At 37.0% G+C, this 22,484-nt stretch overlaps 1 protein-coding gene across 2 annotated transcripts in view; it reads right to left on the bottom strand.

Annotated features, from left to right (window-relative positions):
• The window catches only part of LOC110582099 (24-hydroxycholesterol 7-alpha-hydroxylase), an 88,661-nt gene that overhangs the window by 21,902 nt on the left and 44,275 nt on the right, over window positions 1–22,484 (bottom strand). For both annotated transcript variants that reach the window (XM_021692051.1, XM_021692052.1), the window contains exon 8: window positions 6,855–6,988. In XM_021692051.1, the coding sequence (XP_021547726.1) occupies window positions 6,855–6,988 (134 nt within the window). The remainder of the gene's footprint in view (window positions 1–6,854; window positions 6,989–22,484) is intronic.

The raw sequence follows: 22,484 nt of genomic DNA, 5'->3' as shown, positions 1-22,484 counted from the left end.
CAGTCATCAACTGGCTAGACTTCCCTCCAGTACTTTTACCAAACAGTTTAGTGTTTTGTTGTTGTTGTTAAACATAGTTTTAACATGCTGAATAGTTAATTTTTGAATCTTACTTTGTTCACCTAATATTATAGCATAAGTATTTTTTCCTTTATATGGTAGACACATTGTGAAGTTTTATCTCCAATGTTTGTTTAATCTTTTACTGGGTAGGTTAAACCATAAATAATTTATCATTCCCTAGGTTTTTTTCTATAATAAATGCCATCAAAAGCATCTTCTTCCACAAAGCATTTTTCATATAAAATCTTTTAACATAGATGTTCAGAAGACATAGGGCATGGATATTTTTGAAGGCTGTTAATACAGTCTGCTCAACTGTTCCCTCAAATCTTGTGCCTAAATATATTTCTAGCTGTAATATATGAATGCCAATTTCATTGCCCTCTTCTCTGCTAATCTGACATTTTTAATAGGTTATTTTTGGTTTCTATATACATTTTTATGTCTTTGTTGAGCATTTTTCCATGTTAAGTTATTTTCTCCCATGAACTCTTGTGTTCATGTCCTGTCCTCAATAATCTATGTTATATTCATGCTTTACTTATTGATCTGCAAGTTCTTTAAATATTAAGACTATTTACCCCTGTGTTGTACTTATATTTATATTTGTTCATAATTTTTGGTTTACATTTAACTTGGATTATACTTTAAAAAAAAGACATGTTAAATTTTAATGCAATATATTCAAATCTGTTCATTTTTGTGGTTTCATTGATGAACCCTAAGCTCTGGTAGCCCTATTCTCTCTAACACAGTGGTTCTCAAAGGTGGTCTAGAAACTTCTGGGAGTTCTCAAGACCTTTTCAGAGGCTCTGCGAGGTCAAAAATCATTCCTGGGTAAAAGACTCATTCAAAATATAGGATAAACCAAAGGATTTTCATGTAACTGAGTACAAAAAATTCACTGATATTTCAGATTGCAACAAACTTTTAAGAAACTCCCACTGTTGGGGCACCTGGGTGGCTCAGTCGGTTAAGCATCTGCCTTTGGCTCATGATCCCGGGGTTCTGGGATTGAGCCCCTCATTGGGCTCCCTGCTCAGTGGCGAGTCTGCTTCTCCCTCTCCCTCTGCCCCCTCCCCCGCTCGTGCTCTCTCTCTCTCAAATAAATAAATGAAATCTTTAAAAAAAGAGAGAGAGAAACTCCCACTGTTGAGTTTGAGTGAGGTATGAGAGAACAGCCAATCTGAAAAGGCTATTGTAATATTGATTCCTTTTCCAGTGACATGTCTGTGGATTTTCTTTATTTCCATGAACGGAAATAATAAATCACAACAGATTGATTCCAGACACATTTATGGGAATCCAGATGTCCTCTATTAGCAAGGCATTAGACAGATCTGCAAAAACTTAAAATGATGCTATTCTTCTACATTTTTTATGTTTTGGAAAATACAGTTATGTTTCATAAAACCATGTTATTATTTTAACATGTAATAGGTTTCCTGTTATTTTTATTTACCAAATAAATATTATAACAATTTCTCAGCTTTAGTTTATAATAAAGTTAATATTGGTAGATATAATTCACATAGATAACACTCTTTGGGGTTCTCAATAATTCTAAGCGTGCAAAGCAATGCTGAGAACAGAAAGTTTGAGAACTGCTACTCTGAAAGTTAAAAAATACCCACTTTTTAGCCAGTCATCCCAAACCACATATTAATCTCTTCCCCTTCATTGACTTATAATGATTCATTTATCCCATATTACATTCTTAGGTACAAAATGGTTTGTTTCTGTATTATCTATCCAGTCTGTTATACTGATACTGAACATCTAGTATGACACCTTATCATACCATTTTATTTTATTAAATTTCATGCCATTTTAATTGTTGTAGTTTTATAACATGTTTTAATACCTTGAGAAGATAATTAATAGTCTTTAATAATTCATATTTTCCAACACTTCCTTGTTTATTCTTTTCTGGGCATTCTTGCAGATTAACTGTGTACCAAAAGTATAAAACCTTGAAAAGAGAATACTGGTAGAAGTTTAAAAGTTTTGGAAAGATAGTATAGTAAAGAAAAAGAAGGAATAGAATAAGTCAAAGAAAGTAGATAATATTTGTCCGTTTTAATTTGTTCCAAAAATATAGAAAGGAGTAAGTAGAGAAGCAAAAAATAAACGATGAGACCATGTTCAGATGACATCAGGAAAGAGCAGTGGGAGAGCACTTGCTGTGTTCACAGCAAGAAACTTTGACCAGTTGTCCAACGGTGTAGGAAACATGAACCTCTGCCACTACTTTACACAGATGACCCCATTTGAAATGTTTTTATAATCCAAATTTCTGGGAACCCATTAATATATTCAACAGACTTTTCACCTGTTTTAGAAAATTTATGAAGGTTAAAAGGACCACATTGTATGAATTTATACTAAGGAAATAATTACTAATGTGTACCAGGATTTGGCTATACAGATGCCCATCTTTGCACTGTTTATAAACAACTGGAAGCCATACACATTCAGGATTAGGGAACTGATTTAAAAATCAATACTATGTCCAATATTAGATTATTATGCTATAATTCAAAGTGGTGTAGATGTCTTTTATTGAGACAGAAAACTTTGTGAACTACTATTAATATAAAAGCAGATTATGAGAAAATTAGCACAGTATGGCCCCAACTGAATTTTTTAAAATGCACAGACTACAGGAAAAAAATCTGAAATTATGAGAATACCAAAATGTTCTTAGTGGTTATCAGACTTGTAAAATTTTGAGCAATCTTTATTTTCCTCTTTTAGCTTTTTTTAATGGTTTCCTCCTGAAAAATAATTACCATGATTTATTTATGTAATAATAAGAAAAAGCTGTGCAAGTTGTCATTTTCAGAGTTAAAGCCTCAACTCTGCAGGGGAGGAGTTCACAGGGATTAGCGTACGCTTCCTCGGAGGAAAGGTTGTATTTATTTTATTTATAAAAGAAATAGTAAGTACAGAAGACACTGCTGCACCTTTTACAAATATTAAAAAGATATTGTGAAAAATAAGGAAAGGAAGTTCTGGAGCATTCTTGGAAGATGGCATCCTGAGTACATGTCTTTGGGTTGCCCAATCACTAAGAGAGCCACCACTAGGGCTTGGAGTGAGCCTGGATCCATCTGGGCCTCATGTCCTCTAGGAAGAAACTGTGAATGTGAGGAAGTGGAGGTAAGAGACTATGATCTTTTCATAACTTCTCTAATTGTTTCAGACATCTATTACTTTTAATTAAAAATTTTTATTGGGAATCCATAATGTTAGAATTATAAAACAGCTCAGTTGTGTAAGAGTATTATATGCAGTGAATCATAAATGTGCTTATTGCCTTGGACCAATAATCCACTACTAAAACAAAGTTCAAGAATAATCATTAAAAAAATTTACTATGCACAAAGATGCAAATAATTACCACATTAAAATAACCACAAAGGAAACAATCTAAATTCTCAAGAGTTAGGAAATAATTAAATATTTAAGCTACCAATTCAGTGGCCTATTATAAGGCAATTGAAATAAATATTAAAACTCTGAAGCATGAAAAGTATAATAATGTTTAAAAAATGTTTAAATCAAAGATTTATACTATGATGAAACATAGGTTTCAGTATTGATGTCATACAAGGGGCAAGTTAGATAAAGGATCATCAGGGTTGTACATGCACAAGTGTATATGTGTGTGCATGTGTTTGAGCTTGGTGTTTCTTTTGGTAAAGTTCTTGAATGAGTAAAATTACCTTTGAAAAAATATGAGATGTTAATGGCCACAACAAATTTATAATCTGAGATCAGAAAGAGGAAATGAGAGAAAAAGAAAAGAGTTAAGGAAGAAGAGGGAAAACATACTGCTGATTTTTCTTTTTACGGTCTTTCACACACACAAACACACACACACACAGAAATAAAGAAAGCAAAAGGAGGAAGGATAGAAGAAAGGAAAGAATGAAGGAAGGAAGGAGAAAGAGAGAGAAAGAAGGGAGGGTGGAAGAGAGAATAAAGAAGTAAAGAAAGGAATCTAGGTGTTCATGAGAAAGGGGGAAAGACAAGCATAAACTATTTTTTAAGAGATTGTCATGTTATAGAAACCAGACAAAACAGTACAAAAGAAAGACAGAAAGAAAGAAAAGAAAAGAAAAGAGAAAAGAAAAGAAAAGAAAACTACAGGCCACTATCTCTCATGAACTGAGATGCAAAAAATCCTCAACAAAATATTAGTAAAACAAATTTAACAATGTATAAAAAGAATTATACATCATGATCAAATGAGATTTATTCCAGGGATGAAAGGCTGGTTCAACATTTAAATCAATAAATGTAATCCATCACAACATGTTAAAAAGAAAAAGCTTATGATTATATCTACTGATGCAGAAAAAACACTGGACAAAATCCAACACCCATTCATAATTAAAATTCTCAGCAAATTAGAAATAGAGGGATATTCCTCAACTTGATAAGAAGTATCTACCAGGGGAACCTGGATGGCTCAGTCATTAAGTGTCTGCCTTTGGCTCAGGTCACGATCCCAGGGTCCTGGGATCGAGCCCCTCATCGGGCTTCCTGCTCCATGGGAAGCCTGCTTCTCCCTCTTCCACTCCCCCTGCTGTGTTCCCTCTCTTGCTGTGTCTCTCTCTGTCAAATAAATAAAATATTTAAAAAAAAAAAGAAGTATCTACCAAAAACCTATAGCTAACATTTAGCTTAATAGTGAAAGACTTTCCTTCAGATCAGGAACAATGCAAGGATATCTGTTGTCACTACTCTCATTCAACATAGTGCTGGACATTAGAGCCAGTGTAATAAGGCAAGAAAAAGAAATAAAAGAAGTAAAATATTATCTACATAGAAACTCCCAAGGAATCTATAACAACACTTGTAGGACCAATAAGTATGTTGAGTTTTGCAAAGTTGCTGATACAAGGTGTACACATAAAAATCAACTGCATTTCTACAAACAAGTAATGTACCATTGGGAACCAAAATTCTTAAAAGTACCATTTACAAAAGCTCCAAATAACTGAAATATTTAGGTATAAATGTAACAAAGCATGTATAGGATCTGTATACTTAAAATAACAATCAAGATACCTACTAGCAGGTAAGTAACTTCCATAATTCAGCTAATTATCTGTTAGCCAGATATAAAGCTAATAAAAGTTCAATAAAAACTATAGTATTATTCAGAGTAATAAACACATTCCTCTACTAAATTGCACCAAGTTGTTGGACCATATCTCCTCAAAGCATATCTTTTTATACTCATATTTTTTTTAAAAAAAGATTTATTTGTTTATGAGAGAGAGTGTGAGCAGGGGCAAGGGGTGGGGAGGGACAGAGGGAGAGGGGGAGAAAGAATCTCCAGCACACTCTCCTCTGAGTGAGGAGCCCGATATGGGGCTTGATCCCAAGAACCTGAGATCTTGACTGGAGCTGAAATCAAGAGTCAGATGCTTAACCAACTGAGCTACCCAGGCACCCCTTTTTATACTCATATTTTAAAGTACTTAATAGATTATTTAAAAACAAAAATTGTTGGGGCGCCCGGGTGGCTCAGTTGGTTAAGCGACTACCTTCAGCTCAGGTCATGATCCTGGAGTCCCGGGATCAAGTCCCACGTTGGGCTCCCTACTCAGCAGGGAGTCTGCCTCTCTCTCTGACCCTCCCCCCCTCATGCTCTCTATCTCATTCTCTCTCTCAAATAAATAAATAAAATCTTTAAAAAAAAAAAACAAAAAAAAACTAACCAAACAAAAAAACCCAAAAAAAACAAAAATTGTTAAAATCCCACTAAAACTAAATGCTATAATTTATGTAAGATCTGCTAAATAAACTATGTCTCCTTTAGATGTAGCAAGTTGCGATTTTTATAAAATTTGGATTTTTTTGTTTCTTTTGTGTTCTACTACTAAAAATTTTTCTTGGTTTGAATCCAAGCCATCTCAAACTGTGTGTAAAAAAGCTAGTAAGAGTTGAGGGCTGACTAAATGTGATCTATCTGGATAATGCAGGCCCTACGTCAAGCCATTTTGAAAAAAATATTTTGTTCTGCATGATTTGCCAAATATTAAATTGAAAGTCAGCCACATGCACATAACTTTTATGGAGCACTTGAGAATTTTCTCCTACTTTGCTCATAGAAAGGACCTCTCGGGCGCCTGGGTGGCTCAGTTGGTTAAGCGACTGCCTTCGGCTCAGGTCATGATCCTGGAGTCCCGGGATTGAGTCCCGCATTGGGCTCCCTGCTCAGCAGGGAGTCTGCTTCTCCCTCTCCTGCTCCCCCCTCTTGTGCTCTTTCTCTCTCTCACTCTCTCTCTCAAATAAATAAATAAAATCTTTAAAAAAAAAAAAAAAGAAAGGACCTCTCTCCCTCACTCAGTGCTGATTGCTAATATCAGTTGCTATTATCCATAGCATTCCTGCTTGATTTCTATAGGATTATACGAATTCTGATATGCAATCACATAGCCAGAATAATTATTAAAGGGTTATATTTTAGCTAAAATAGTCGTCAACAGATAAATATCCATATTAATAAGATGCTGCTGCACAACTCTTATTAGTAAACTGTTCCAGCATCATTAGTGTTTCATGGAACTTAAGGAATTATCTAATAATATATGGGCATTATATGTACTCTTTTTCCTTCAAAGTTGATTATTTTTTTCTCTTTTTGATTGATTTTTAATTTAAATTCATTTAATTAACATATAATGTATTATTGGTTTCAGAGGTAGAGTTCAGTGATTCATCAGTCTTATATAATACCCAGTGCTCATTTTTAAAACCAAACCAAAGCTCACCAAAATTTTAACTGGCTTCAGCACTTTTCTAGTAATGATACCAGGGGCTCTTAAACGAATGGCTTCCAAAATACACCACTTGATTAGTGGGAGTTTCTTCAAGTCATCCTCAGATACTTTCATCTTATCTCTACCTGTAAAGAGAATTCCAAAAAATTTTTAAAAGGTGCACTTAAAGAAGCCAGAAAGTGATTTCATGGAAGATCATCAACCCACAGATTAGAAGCTGCCTCTGACAACAAGTGTTAGCATTGCTATTACTTTTTGCATACCAAGTTTAGTAACTGAGTGCCTCTTTTTATCATTTTCCTCTTACCAAGATCAAATGTATGGCCCCCAAAATTAAACCATTGTTGATTATTTCAAGGTGATGGACTGGGATCCAACCTTGGTCTTCACCTTCCTACGGCTATCAAATGATTAAGATAGGGTCCATCAGAAAAGTGTTCAATTTTCACTCCTTTCATTCTTTCTTGTCCAAATTCTTCTTCTACTTAAGGAAACAGTGATAAAAGATTGGCATCAAAAGCATAAAGTAAAAGATCTGAGAAGCCATCTGCCTTACTACTTCTACCTCTTCCCTGATGATTCATTTTTATTTTTGCTTTTGATTTTTCAACCATACATCTCAGAAGGCCCAAAAAGAACATGAGGAAAGGGACAATGGGGCACATGTATTACATCTGGAATGATGAGTTCTCCCTCTAAACATAGGTGTATCAAACACTCCTAATGTAATATGCATACTTCAGCTTATATTTAGATTGAGGCACCTGAAAAAGGATTGGGGTGAATCTTTTTATGACCCAAAATATGGTTAGGGTCTTTCAGTCCAATTAGACATTTCAGTTAATGGTATTTCAAATGACATATTTGCATTTTGAAAATTATTTAAAACAACTCAGCTTTCAATTTGATTTTGACAGTATTTGCTTAATAAAAGTCAACAACATTGTCAGTTTAGTTAAGTCAACTTTCACATTTGCTTCCCAACTGTATTGGGAATGAATGGGTTAAGAGTGAAATGTAAGGTCTCCAGGCATGTCTCTCTTACACTCTGGATAAGGCTAGTTCTAAAGCAAGCCCAACCTACAGGAGAGGTCTAGGTGGGTGCTGCCTGGGAAATCTTATCTGTCAGTACATATGGAATTCCTGAGCAGTCAGAAGCAAATGTCTTTGGTGGAATCTGGGAACCAGGCTTTTTGAGCTATAGTTCTGTTAGTACCCATAGGGGCATCTATACATTCCATTCCACTTGACAGATTCTTGAGCTCTGAATAAGGGCCAGGAGTTGAGTTAGGCTCTACTAGAGTTACAACAATTAAGGCATTCTTGCAATATACTTAGTCTACTAGGAGGTAAGAGACAAGCACACGGTTAACTGGTACACCACACAAGCAAGGAAACTGTTCTGTGACATGTAAACTATTCCAGTATTTTGTTCTAATATAAAAGCAGGGAGGTTCATGACCAACTAAAGGAAAAACAAAAAATTCTGTGAGTGTCTTCCTCTAAAACTACAACTATAATTAGTTCTTTGCAGAGAGTAGACATTAGTAAATAAATATTGAATTAACAAATGGTCCAGCTTCAACATGGGGAGATAAATGAGTGCATATTCCAGGCAAAGGAAAGAGGAAGAGTCAAAGGAAGACTGCAGAAAGCATGGGTATGTTCAGAAAATGGTAATGGGTGTAGAGGGCCTAGAAGGTGAGGTAAATGTGATGGAACAGTGAGAGATCCACTGAGGCCATTATAGGCCACCTTCAAGGCCATTCTGGAAAATGTGGAGACCAGGGAATTTGGGGACTTCCTGTCTTGGGCTAAGAGAGGATGAAAACTTCAACAATGAAATAGTGATACACAGCATTGTTCTTTTTTTTTAAGACTTATTTATTTATTTATTTATTTGAGAGAGAGAAAGACAGAGAGACAGAGAGAGAGTGGCATGGAGGGGCAGAGGGAAAGGGAGAGAGAGTTCCAAGCAGACTCTTCACTGAGCACAGAGCCCAATAAGGGCTCGAACTCACAACCCTGAGATCACGACCTGAGCTGAAATGAAGAGTTGAACACTCAACCGACTGCACTACCCAGGCACCCCCACAGCACTGTTCTTTATTAAGACCTTCTGCTCATTTGCTCAGACCTAAGTAACCTAATATTAAAGAGAGACAAATGTGGACTACTTGGTTAACCTTCACAGACAGTGTCTCGCAAAACTGTTGCTTTTGCTTTTCCATTACAAGGACTGGAAAATAATAGGTATGCCTTTTGCATCTTCACAACCTAAATATAACAGTTTTTCCAAATTGTGTTCTATGAAAGAACATTTTCAAGATGTCAAATGTTTAAAGCAGACAAAAGGTTTTATGGCCAACCAAATACCAGGAAATGTTAATATTCTACTGGTGATTCACTGAACACATTAGCATATTACAGGTTTTGAGAAATCCTGTAGTAGAGACAGCTATTTATGCCAACGTTCCCAAACTTTTTAAAACTCCCATTATCTATACAGGCATCATCAATAGCTATTTAACAAGGACATAAAAGATAATTAGCTATATAAAGTAATGGCTATGGATCCTAAGACAATCTTTCAAAAAAAACCCAAAAACCAAAAAACAAACAAACCCTGGTTTTCATTTGTCTGAGCATTACCAGCACATACCATATGCCTGAGTGTGCCTGTGGCCAAATCCTCTAACAAGTAGTTATTGCAAGCCAAAGGCATTATTACCATCAGAAAACTATCTCGATATGCCATGGAAAGCTAATGGCACCAAAATTGTACTTCTTTACTCTTTTCTTGAAGTATCCCTGTACTTTCTAAGCTAATTCAGAAAAAATAATTTAGAAAATCCATGGTCGGAATTAGAAATTCTTTATTTGAAAAAAGGACTGAAATTGTTGCAAATGCCAGAGATATCACTACTAAATCAAATGAACAAATATCTTTTTGGCATTTAGTGGAGAGCAAAGTGCTAACTAAGCATCGCAGGGGATATAAGAAACTAAAGGCAAAGAAGGGTAAGTGCTTTCCCCAGACAGTGTTAAAATGAGGAATTCTGAGGTTCTAATTTATGAGTTTATAAATGACGCACAAACTTACAGCACTAACATGTGGTAGGTGTTCAGTACAAGGTGGTATCTATTACTGTTACCATTATTATTAGTGTGAATTTAGTAATAACTCTAGAAACCACACCCTCCTGATCAACTTTTGTTCTATAGCTGATAAAATGATTCTTTTCCCTGAAACCTCAGTTGGGAGAAAAGCTACAGTTTGAGAGCCTATCCAATACTAATTGGATACCATGCCTGAGGAAGTCTTTCAATCATTGACCCAGCAGATATTTACTGAGAACCTCTGAGCAGTGTCCAAGTGCTGAGGATGAAGATGAATGGAAGAGCCCTGGCTCTTAAGGAGTTTATAGTCTGATAGAGAAGGCAAAGAACTAAAAGTAGTTAATATGGGGTAAGGGTTACTGCACTGAGGCACACAATGTGCTATGGGGCACAGTGGTGACAATGACCAGACTGGGGTCGGTGGGGATGGGTGGTTACGAAGGAGATGTCAGAGAGGCTTCCAGAAGAAGTAAAACCAGAACAAAGGATTGGATACACCAAAGTGAAGGACATGTTCACAGAAGAGGAATTCAGCTAGCTGGAATAGAGTTCAGTGCAGGAAGTCACTAGATCAAGGGACTTCAGTGCTCCACTGAAGTCCCAGGCTGCCCATACCAGCTGAAGCCAGAGCTAGTGAGAGATGGCTCCTTTATCCAACCTCTGAGTGTGACCCAGGAGTGCCTAGGTTTCATTTCTGGGCCTTCTCTTCTCTAGGTAGATTCTTTTTCTTGGGGATTCAAACAAATGCTTTTCTATAAAATACCACCAACAGGCTGGTCATACCAAGAATTTTATCTTCTGCCTTTGATCACCTTTCTGAGATCCATCTTAGGTTTATCCAACTGGCTTCTTGATAGCACTGCTTGGATGTCTAAAAGACATCTTGAAGCATGCTTTGGCCAACATCGAACTCTTCATTTTCCCCACCAGAATAAAGCCTTTCCTCCCTTGGTCTTGCTATCACTGCAAATGGTAGCAAAATTTGTCCAGTTGCTCAAGCCCAAGTCATCCATGATTCATCCCTTTCCCTTTTACTCCCATTTAATTAATCACCAAAACCTGTTGTTTCTATCTGCCAAATAGATCTTACTGCCATTCACATCACTCCATCTCCATAGCTATCACTCTTGTCCAAATGCACCATCATTTTTCAGCTGGCCCATGGTGATAGCCCCCATCACGCTCCTTGCTCCCACCTGGCTCTGCTATCATCCTTACGTAAATCAGACCAGGTCAGTACCCTGTGCAGATCCCATTGAAGGCTTCAATGCTATTTAGAATTAAATCCAAAATTCTTACTTTGGCAAATGAGACCCCCATCTAACACTCTAATCTCATCTCATACTGAATCCTGGGGGCTGTGTGACCTTTATAAATGATCCAACCTCTTTGTGCTTCAGTTTGCTCACCTACAAAATAGGAATAATGAAAGTATCTGCCCTCTATGGTTGTTGTGAGGATTAAAAAAGTTAATACATGTAAAGTTCTTACAACTATGACTGGCATATGGCCAAAACTCAGTAAATGTAACCATCATCATCATTATTATTTCTTCTGCCTTATTCCAACTGTTTGAAAGGCTAGCTCCTTCTTATCCTTCAGACCTCTGCTAAAATATTTTCTCCTCAGGAAGCCCTTCCCTTACCAGCTAATGTCTCCCAAATCACTAGCATGCTGTTTTGTTTCCTTTAGATTTCCTGTTAATATATGAAATAATTTGGCTTATTGTTGATTGTTGGATATGATGTCATGTTTTTCACAATCTTGTTCTTTCTATTTTTTGATGTATCCTTAGTATCCAGCACACTGTCTGGCACGTGGTAGGTACTTGATAAATTTTTATTGAATGAGTAAATGGATAAACGTCTAAAATAGTGGAGGGAGAAATCAATTAAGAAGTTTTTATTTTGTGTAACAACAATGGGAGGGATGCAGAGGAGAAGTCAAATTTTAGAGACATTTCTGAGGGAGAATGTGAGAATCTTTAAATAAATAAGAATTTACTGAGAACTTGGTATATGCTAGACCAGTGGTTCTCAAACATTAAGCATGCCTCAGCATTACCTGGGAGGCTTGTTAAAACACAGATCTAAAGGCCCTACCCTCAAAGTTTTTGATTCAGTAAGTCTGAAGTGGGGCCTAAGAATCTGCATTTCTGGCAAGTTCTCAGGTGCTATTGATGCTGCTGGCCCAGCAACCATACTTTAAGAACCACTGTGCTAGATTGAAAGAAGTAGAAGAAATGCTTGAATTTTATTAAATAATCTGGGTTTAAAATAGTTTTTATTATCAGTTTTTAAATGACCTCTTTAAGACAATGGAGGGAAACACACTGAGTAGGCAAAAAATAAGATTTAAATTAGAAATTCTGAGTGGATACACAACTGACTCTTGAACAATGCAGGGATTAGGGGTGCTGACTGCCCTCCCACCCCCCAGTCAAAAATCCATGTAATAACTTTTGACTCACCAACAATTTAACTACTAATAGCCTACTATGAGCGCACATGCACGTGAGATGGGGGAGGGGCAGAGGGAGAGGAAGAGAGATAGAATCCCAAGCACAATCCATGCTGAGTGTGGAGCCCAACGTGGGGCTTGATCTCACGGCCTGGAGACCACAACCCCAGCTGAAACCAAGAGTTGGACGCTTAACCAACTGAGTCACCCAAGCCCCCCCCAGTAGCCTACTATTGACTGGAAGCCTTACTGATAACATAAACAGTTGATCAATACGTATTTTGTATATTATATATAATATACTGTATTCTTAGAACAAAGTAAGCCAGAGAAAAGAAAATGCTATTAAGAAAGTCATAAGGAAAAGAGAATACATTGACAATATTGGGTATCGTATTTATGAATACTATAAGTTTACATCATCTGTTTATAAGATAAATCATCTGTCAGTACCTATAACAATATTGTCCAATGTATTTATTTTAAAGAATTCATGTACACTTCAAGCCAGTGTGGTTTAATGGTCAACTGTATTGACACCAAAAGTCACTAGCTTTTTTTAACATGAAAGTACAAGATAGCAAAGGGGTTTTATTTATTATGAACCTTGAAACTTAATAATGTGATAATTAACCCTGAACTTTTAATTAGCCAGGATTTCAGAACTGGTCCAAAATTTTATCATTTTTATAGCTACAAAGACACTATCTTCATCTGAACTAGAATGCCAATGTACCTTCTGGAGGTCATTGACTTGAGCTTACAAGTAGCCATATATTCAGGTCTTATTCTTCTTCTCCCTTATAAGAGGCTACAGCTAAGGGCACGGGCTGGCAAAGTATGGCCCACAGACCAAATCCATCTTGCCATCTGTTTTTGCAAATAAAGTTTTATTGGAATACAAAAATACTCATTTGTTTATATATTGTCAAGGGCTGTTTTCACATTATAATGGCATAGTTGAGCAGTGGTGACAGAGACCTTATGTTCCATAGAGTCTAAAACAACTACTATATGGCATTATATAGAAAAAGCTTGCCAATTCCTGACTAATAGGCTTCAAAGGAACAAGTTCCTGGTTTGCTCCTCAGTGTACTTCCTATTGCTCCCAAGCTCAGATTTAATTCCAATTCATTTGAATTTTACGAGTACTATAAATTCTGTGTGATCTCTATTACATATATCTTTTATATAACTAAGTCAAGTGGACAATGGCTAGCATAGAATCTGAATAGTCCTGTAATATATGGCAATTTTACATGGAAAATATAAACTGCCTCTTAGGAAAAGAAATGCCTTTGTTTAAAATATACTGGGGCACCTGGGTGGCTCAGTTGGTTAAGCGTCTGCCTTCAGCTTGGGTCATGATCCCAGGGTCCTGGGATAGAGCTCCATGTCCGGCTCCCTGCTCAGTGGGAGCCTGCTTCTCCCTCTCCCTCTGCTTGCTGCTCCCCCTGCTTGTGCTCTCTTTCTCTCTTCTGTCAAATAAATAAATAAAATCTTTTAAAAAAATACTGTACTATAATGGCTCCAAATCACATTCATAAACAGAGGGCACATGGACACAATAATGTTAAGGAAATCAATTTTCTGATACTTCCATATTTACTCTCTTCTAAAATTGGTCTGTGTAAGAAAAAACTGTAGTTCAGTTCTCTTTCCCCACCTCCCTAAGGTAATCAACTTTCCCTCACTTTATAAAAGTTTGCCTCTCAGTCATCTTGATATTCACACTGGCACATTTTCCCTGCAGTATAAAAATCTCTTGAGTGCCAAACAAAAGGACAAGTAGAGAACACATTGTACCTAAAAGAGAAGCCCTTGAAAGCAAAGTAAAGCAGACACAGAAAAGAAATATTGAAAACAGACAGGTCTTATTTCATCTATTTGTCCACTAGCCCTTGCACACAAACCATATAGCTGTTCCCATGTTTGTCCACATGTCTATCTTAGAATTCAAGAGTGAGATGAGCATCAGACTGACACATATTAACATATTTATTTGAATTGAATTGAGAAAAATAAAACAGATATTTTCCATTTAGAAAACAAGTTGGATTGGTTGATTAATTTGGTAATAAGAACTGGCTTTGGGAATTAGGTTATAAGGCAGCCATTTTCTATAACCGAACAAACTAAATCTATAATTTTTGACATTTAAATACTTTAAATAGACTAAAAGCATGTAGGCAATATACCAGGAATGGTATCCTTTGAGATTATTGAAATGCAGAATAATAAATTTTACACATCAAATTAAAAATGTATGAGGGGATCCTAAATTCTTTTAGAGTGTATTTGAGTAAAGAAAGGAAGGAAGGAAGGAAGATAGGAATGAAGGGAGGGAGGGAAAATGAAAGAAAAGAAAGAAAAGAAAAAAGAAAAAGGGAAGAAAGGAAGAAAGAAGGAAAGAAAATCACTGACAAATGGCATGCATTAAAAGATGAAGCCCTATGGTACAAAGCCTGAATGTCCTTGGTGAGACAAAGGGAAGTGAGAAGGTACTGGAATTGCTGGAGTCTTCAAGGTAAGTAAGACAAGGCTGGAGATCTGAGAGAAGAGAAGGAACCCAGCTACATGGCAGGTAACTGGTTACCTAATAGGAGGCCAAGGAAAATTCTTTAGGGCAATGGTCGATAAGACTTTTAAGAACAGAATATTCAACTTGATGTCAAATACTCAATTTTAAGTTGTTTCTGGCTGCAACGTATTTTTCTCTTTCCTCGTTCCATATTTTTAATATTCTGAAAAGTCTGCTAAGACATAGCCTTAAGTCAACACTTAGGGAAATAAAGATCTGTGTGATGTCCAGTGAGGCAATGCAATACCAAAAAGGAGCAAAACATGCAGAAGGGAAAAGAGAGTGGGAAATGAGAAATCAGCAAAGGCAAGAGCCAGGAGTCAAGAGAAAGCTACAAGATATACAAGCCTCCACTACTTGCTGCCTTCCCCATTCCTCCCTTCAAGGATTCCTAGAATGCTGGAAAGGGTTTCAGACCAATTTCACTTATCTTGAAAACCAAGATGGCCTCAGTAAGCTAGGGCCCTTGACAAATGAATGCTACAAATAAATTGGCAGTGACCTACAATTCAGATTTTAAATCTTCTTCTTTGAAAAAAATTATTTTCTCTCTAAAAATCTATTTAGAGAATCTACATTAGACAAACAATCCCTCTATTTTTTTTTTCTATTTTACTGCAGCTACAGGACACAGAAAATAAATATTTTTCTACTTGATTGAGGATAGATGACTATCAGCAGGCAGGATTTGTATTTAAAATCAGATCTCTGTGACTCCAAAGTGACCTACCTATCATAAGACAGGCATAATTCTGGCCTAAAGAACTTTGACCCTAAGGATAGTGAAGTTTCTGAGCTCCTTTAAAAAATAAACAAATAAATAAATATTTAAATTAAGTATTCTTATTAAACTAATTGAATTATAAAGTGCAAAAATGTTTTGTATTATATAACAGAAACAAAAGTTTGTTTTGAATTCAAAATAATATTTAAAGTCTAATATGATATATAAGTTGTTGAAAGAACTTTCTAGGTCCAAGATGGAGCTTCCTGCTCAGTGGGTTACATCAGAAACTCAGATAACTTTCATGTCCCTGTAAATGCTCCACTTGACCATAAACACACATTGCTTCAGTTGACCAATCCCCAAATGCCAAGCCACATCTGGGCTCTATATTTATTATTTTCTTGTTTCTTTTCACCCCAAACAAAGTTGACTATGTGGCCCCAGCCAGTATTTTCTATTTGTCTCTTCCTTGTTCTTTATTCTTTATCCTATAAAACCTTCCTGCCTCCCACCCCATTTTGCAAAAAGGAGACTGCCCATTTCATGAAGTATTAAATAAGGTTGCTTTTATCACCTAAATTGTCTTAATATTTTTTAAACAAAATGTATGAGAGATACAGAGTACTCTTGGAAAATAGATGTTCTGATAAAGTATTTTTAGTTTTTCAAATCCCAGTGTGATATTGGACAAACAGAGTAGTATTCTGGGACTAGACAAAGGAAAAGAAAAGGAAATATGCTAAGTTTTCAAACAACAGCTTTAGGTTAAAGACTTTTCTTATTATAAGTCTTAGAAATGGCTCTGTACCCATACTGTGCATATTTCAATGCACATCTGTGGTTTCTTCTCCCAGCATTTTGACTCTAAAAATAGATGGCTCCACTGGAAGACTGCCAAGGTAATCATCAAATGAACTAGAGCCTAACGGAGATTGGGACCAGTACAGAAGACAACCAGGGAAGAAGCTATGGGTGATTTGGGGTAAAATTCAGAAACCATCTTTTAAGTCTTGGCATAAATGCAATAAAGGTCAAACCACATCTTAGGATATTTGAAACCAAACAAGAGAAAGGATGATTTTGCATTCAGAAACAGTAAAACATTTCTAAAATATAGATGGCTTGGGATTCCATAGGCATGATGGCAAGCATGCTACAACACAATGAATCATACCTGTTAATCATGTGTTATATATTGGAATTCTTTTATGTTAGCCATTAATTCACTCAATATATATTTGCTTCCTATCTGTTATGTGCCTGCCCAGGCATAGGTGCTGTAAGAGACAGGAAGAGAGGAATACTAATTTACTGACCATCTAATGTCACAAATATCTTGGACCACTTCATTTATTCCTCGTAACTACCTGCCAGCTATCAAGCCTCAGAGTTAATGTGCCCCAGGAGACAAACTGAACATGTCAGATTTGCCTTCAAACCTCTGTCCCCATTTACCGTGACCCACCACTTCCCCTAAGAGGAGAAAGAGAAGAAAGGAATGAGAAAGACACAGTCCCTGCCCTAAAGGAGTTTGGACACAAGGACACAAAATACTCTCTGTATATAAATGACTATAATATTAGCTTCACCAGAGAGGCTACAAGTGGCAGGGGCGTTCATCCCCTCTTGCCTACGGCTGGGCTTTCAGCTAAGCCTGGAAGGACTCAACCAGGTAGGACTCAACCAGGCAGAAAGAAAAGCAACTTAAATTCCAAAATTAATCATAAAGCTATGATTTCTTGGACTTAAAAAAAGGAACATGACTCAAGTAGAATCACTAAAGTCAATTGTTCTTTGTAGTCCTCTGGTTCTTTAATCAAGCCCCTTCTCCTTACACCCACCCACCCACACACACACACACACAAACACACACATATACTTGCATGCACCCAAAACCAGTAAGTGAATAAGTATGTACAATATAAATATTCTGTATCTATAGACCAGGAACAACACTACATAAAGATTCAACTAACAATTTTGGGGAAATAATCCATGTTTTGACAGAAACAAAGGGGAACAGTAGGCTTTTGCTGAGTCATTCAGACCTTTTGAGACATAATTCCAAGGAGTCTGAATCAGAAGGTGGGTGTGCAAAGTAGGGGTGGAATACCCAGGAGGCCCCGGGCTCCTCCACGGTGAAAGACAGGTGTATTTACCACCCAGGGACACATGGCAAGGTGACAAGAAGCAGATCATCAACTCCCACTGGAATGTAAAGAGTGCATCCCTACACATTCCATCATCTCTCTCTTTACTTTTGAAAGCATGGATTCTCAGTTCTGTTTGCTATTCTAGGCTGGGAGATCCTTTACAAACGTTGCCTTTTCATATTCATGGAGCAGCTTGCTTAAAATATCTGAAGCTCAGGTGTGTGCAAAAGGTCACAGTACACATGAAGGACAATGAACCTATAGAAATACATGAGGCAAAGGTTGAAAAATAAACTGATGTCATAGCCTTGAGCAATGATTCCCACCAAAATGTGATCAAGAAATTTGCTTCCAAAATTGTATAATAATTTGTTTAAAAAGAAAAATCAAATAACAAAAAGCTAGTGTTTACTTTAGACTTATTTAGGGAAATTATATAACAGCTTTGAAAAGAACATAGCATTTCTAAAACCTCTACTCAAAAATAATGAAGCACTGACATTAATTGCTGACAGAAAATAAGGGCAGGAAACTAGCTTTCTGGCATGTTTTCTCAACCAGGGACCTCAAGATAAGCTCCTGAAAAAAAAAAATCAGTTTTTAGAGAACAGAGACAAAGCTAAAGAGAACTAATAAATAATTTACAGTATTCCAGTGGGGAAAAGAATTATCTTACATCCAGTCCTTCACTTCAGGAATTTTAAAAACTTCATAGGATAAACAATGTTCAAAAATTCAATTTTTAGCCTCTAATTTATTCCAGCAATATTTTCTTATTTTACAAAATTGCTATTGTCTTCCCAGGAGAAACCTATATTTACTGGGAAAAGTTAGCACATCTCAAATAGAGAGAATCAGAGTGGATAAAATGTCCTGAAATAGATAACACTATTTATAACGAGTTTTATATATCAGATGACCCTATAACAGTAACAGGTAGTAAGAATGTGCTAGTTACAGATTTCTGCTAATTTTTAGTGAGATGAAGATTTGTTTGTTGGCCTGTCTCCCAAATGGGGAAAGCAATAGCTTTCTACAATTATCCTCTTAAATTTAAAAAGAATATTGTGAAACTGACCTCTGATTATTGGAAGGGAAAATTTATTTTTAATTTTGGATAAAGATTCCAATGACCTTTCCTATCTCCAAATATGTACCTCCCTCTATTCCTGAGGACTGAGAGACAGTGAGAGAAAGGCCTAGAACAGGAGTAGACCAGAACTGAGAAACAAAGGGTAGCAAGGATGGAAAGAAGAAAATGATGAAAAGAAGTAGTGAGAAAACAAGGTTACAGAATGAAGTAGTTTAAGCAAGATGCAAATTATGAGGTAATTATTCTGCACAGCAAGACCCAGGTTTTCCCTGATGTGGTGGATTGTGTTTGGGGCTAGACCTTTTCAGGTAGTATGGGCCACAAGACCAGGCCCCACCCATATCGGTAGGACACAGAGCACACCACAACCAAATGTCTTTAAACAGAAAAAATCAAGTTTAAAGGAATTTTTAGAGCAGATGTGAAAGGAATAAAGGCGATTCAAAACAGTGTGTTGAGGGGGGATGGGTTAGCCCGGTGATGGGTATTAAAGAGGGCACGTATTGAATGGAGCACTGGGTGTTATACACAAACAATGAATCATGAAACACTACATCAAAAACTAATGGTGTAATGTATGGTGATTAACATAACATAATAAATTTAAAAAAAACCAAACCAGTGTGTTGAGAAAGGGAAAGGCTGTTTTATTTTTAAGAAGGGATAGAGTGATGGAGAAAGGTCAGTGGGTAGTGGGGCCTGAGGAATAAAACAGGGGTTCCCTTGTGTCAGAGATCTGAGCTGTTTAAGGACCCATCCCACACGATGACAGTCTTCCAATCTCTAATCCTTCCTCCTCCCTTTTCCTCTCCTATCTTCTTGCCTCTTTCCCCTCCCTCTGGACGAATGCTCAGATCCTTGTCCATGTAGTAGGGGGTGACTCTGGATTTATGGCATCTGAGGACATAGAATGGGAGTTTATTGGGGCACCTAAAATAATTAGGGAGTAAGTACGATTTTACACACACACACACACACACACACACGGAAGAAAAAGATAATGAGTTAACTAAAGAAAGAGTAGAAGAGATCCCTTGAGGTCAGTTATATCCTGTTGCCTCATTCAGTTATCTCTCAGAAACCTCTGGAATATGAAGAAAGGACTGAGAGAAGGAGGTCCACTCAGAGAAGCTCCAGAGGTGAGAAAACATATGCAAAAGATATTTCTACCCTTCTTGAAAATACAAGGCTTGCGCTCCCATTTTATCAAGCAAACTGTGAGCTTATTGTGCTGAGACCCTGCAAAAATTTGATTTAAAAATCAGTATTCTATATTATCTCTCCAATATTTCTTTGAGAAAAAAAAAAGATGTAGTCTTTGGGTCTTTCTTTCTTACAAAATATTAACTTCATTCTATGCATGCACATTATTACACATGTGCCTTATTGTACATGTTCTGTGAGACAAAACTCTGTAAGACATTAAATTAATAGAAAATTCAAGAGCGAGATGAGAATAGATGAAAGTTTATAAAGTACATGGTAGCCTATGAAGTTAAGTGCTTTTAGTTCACTGCAGTTTCCTATAAATTCTTGATAGGTATAGTCTCTCCAATGACTGCAGGTTTCTAGAATATTAATTCATTGCAAATGTTGATAGTTTTTTTTAAGAGAGAGAGAGAGAGGTGGGGGAGGGGCAGAGGAAGAGGGAGAGAGAGAATCCCAAACAGGCTCCATGCCCAGCATAGAGACTGATGTGGGGCTCTACCCCCATAAAGGTGAGATCATGACCTCAGCTGAACTCAAGAGTCAGACGCTCAAGCTAGTGAGCCACCCAGGTGCCCCGCAAATGTTGATAGTTTAAACTTTTGCCTCAAGAATGTGAAACAGAATTTTAGAAATGTTTTTCTCCTATAATTTTTTTTAATCTTGAAAGAAAAGATCATTTATTTGAGAGAGAGAATGAGAGAGAGAGAGAGAGCACATGAGAGGGGGGAGGGTCAGAGGGAGAAGCAGACTCCCTGCTGAGCAGGGAGCCCGATGTAAGAAAAGATCATGAGTTTGCTTGTTGGCAAAAGGTAAATAAATAAGGGTTGTGCTCATCAATTGTTTTTCCTGTACCAACTATGTTCTCTTTTGTTATAGCAGCTTTATAATACATTTTAGTATCCGTAGGACAAATCTAGTCTTACTAATTTATATTTCCAGTAGTTTTTATTTTTATTTACATTTTAAATAAAAAAAAATCTAAGTCATTTATTTAATTCTCCCCCACCTCAAATCCATCAAATTCTCATTAAAATTGATTAAATATGTATTAACTTGAAAAGGGTTGGCATTTTCATGATATGAAACCTTTCTGTAGAGGAACATGTGTACTTTTTTCTTTATTTAGGTTGTTTAGTTTAAAACTATATCTTTATAAAATGTTATAACTCCTCTATATAGGTCATGTCCTAACCCAATTTCTTTGTACAAGACAAATACCAGTTAAATGAATAGGAAGGACAGATGTAAAATGAAAAGGAAGGCTTTAAAAAAAAAGGCAGTTTAAGGCATTGGTAGTGGATATAGATGAGAAAGCAAAGAAGCAGCTGAGAGGCTGTCCACAGATTCTGGGAATATGAGCACTAGGGGCTTTGGGGGCATTACTGGAGGCTGGCAAACCACAGTTCACTCTCTCTTCCAGCCTCCAGCTTCTTCCAAGCCCTCAGTGATTTTGGAACTTCCAGCTCTGGTTCTTCTGATTTTTCTAGGGGTAGACATGACTTTTTGGCATCTGAAGGAATTAAGATAAAATTTTATTATCAAAGAGGCATGTTCCTGTCATTGGGAAAGCCAGTCTTTGGACTCCTACTCAGCTGCATAAGAATGGGCCTTGGGCCTGGAGCACTCCTCACCAGGAAATACAGAGCCCACATGGCCTGTGCTGGTCTTACCACCTTGTGTGGGAATATCCTTCCTTGTTTCAGGCGTAGTGAAAGCCCCTTTGTCTCTGCTTAAAGCATGTGCAATATATGGCATCTGGCCAACCACACTGTTTTATCTGTCCTTCCAACGGGAGAGGGCACAGAGTCCCTTCCATTGAGGCACAGAGTTTAGGTAAGCTAGGGGGACTGATACCCACTACCGAAGCTAAGTTTGCTGTCTCTTCTCTATGTATGGAAATGCTGTTCCATCTAGTGCTTCACTGCATTTTTTTTTTTCCTGAAGACTCTGATACCAAGCTGCAATGGGCAGAAGTGCTTAGAATCCTCCTCTGGGGTTGATAACCAGTGCATGGTACTTGGGCTGACATCTATTGAAACATTAGAAGAAATACCTTTTGGAAGTAGCTTCTGCTCAGTGACTTCAGTTTGGCATTCATAACCATAGACTGACTCTCTTTGAAGGAGGTAGTGATAGCTATGGACAGAGAAAAATAGCAAGGAGGGGCCCCTGAGTGGCTCAGTTGGTTAAGCATCTGACTCTTGATCTCAGCTCAGGTCGTGATCTCAGGGTCGTGAGATTGAGCCCCACATCAGGCTCCACACTCTGTGGGGAGTCT

The sequence above is a fragment of the Neomonachus schauinslandi genome, chromosome 8 (assembly GCF_002201575.2).
Source record: "Neomonachus schauinslandi chromosome 8, ASM220157v2, whole genome shotgun sequence".
In the NCBI taxonomy this organism is placed as follows: Eukaryota; Metazoa; Chordata; class Mammalia; order Carnivora; family Phocidae; genus Neomonachus; species Neomonachus schauinslandi.
The sequence above is the reverse complement of the archived record's forward strand: the minus strand, read 5'-3'. Positions and strand labels throughout refer to the sequence as shown.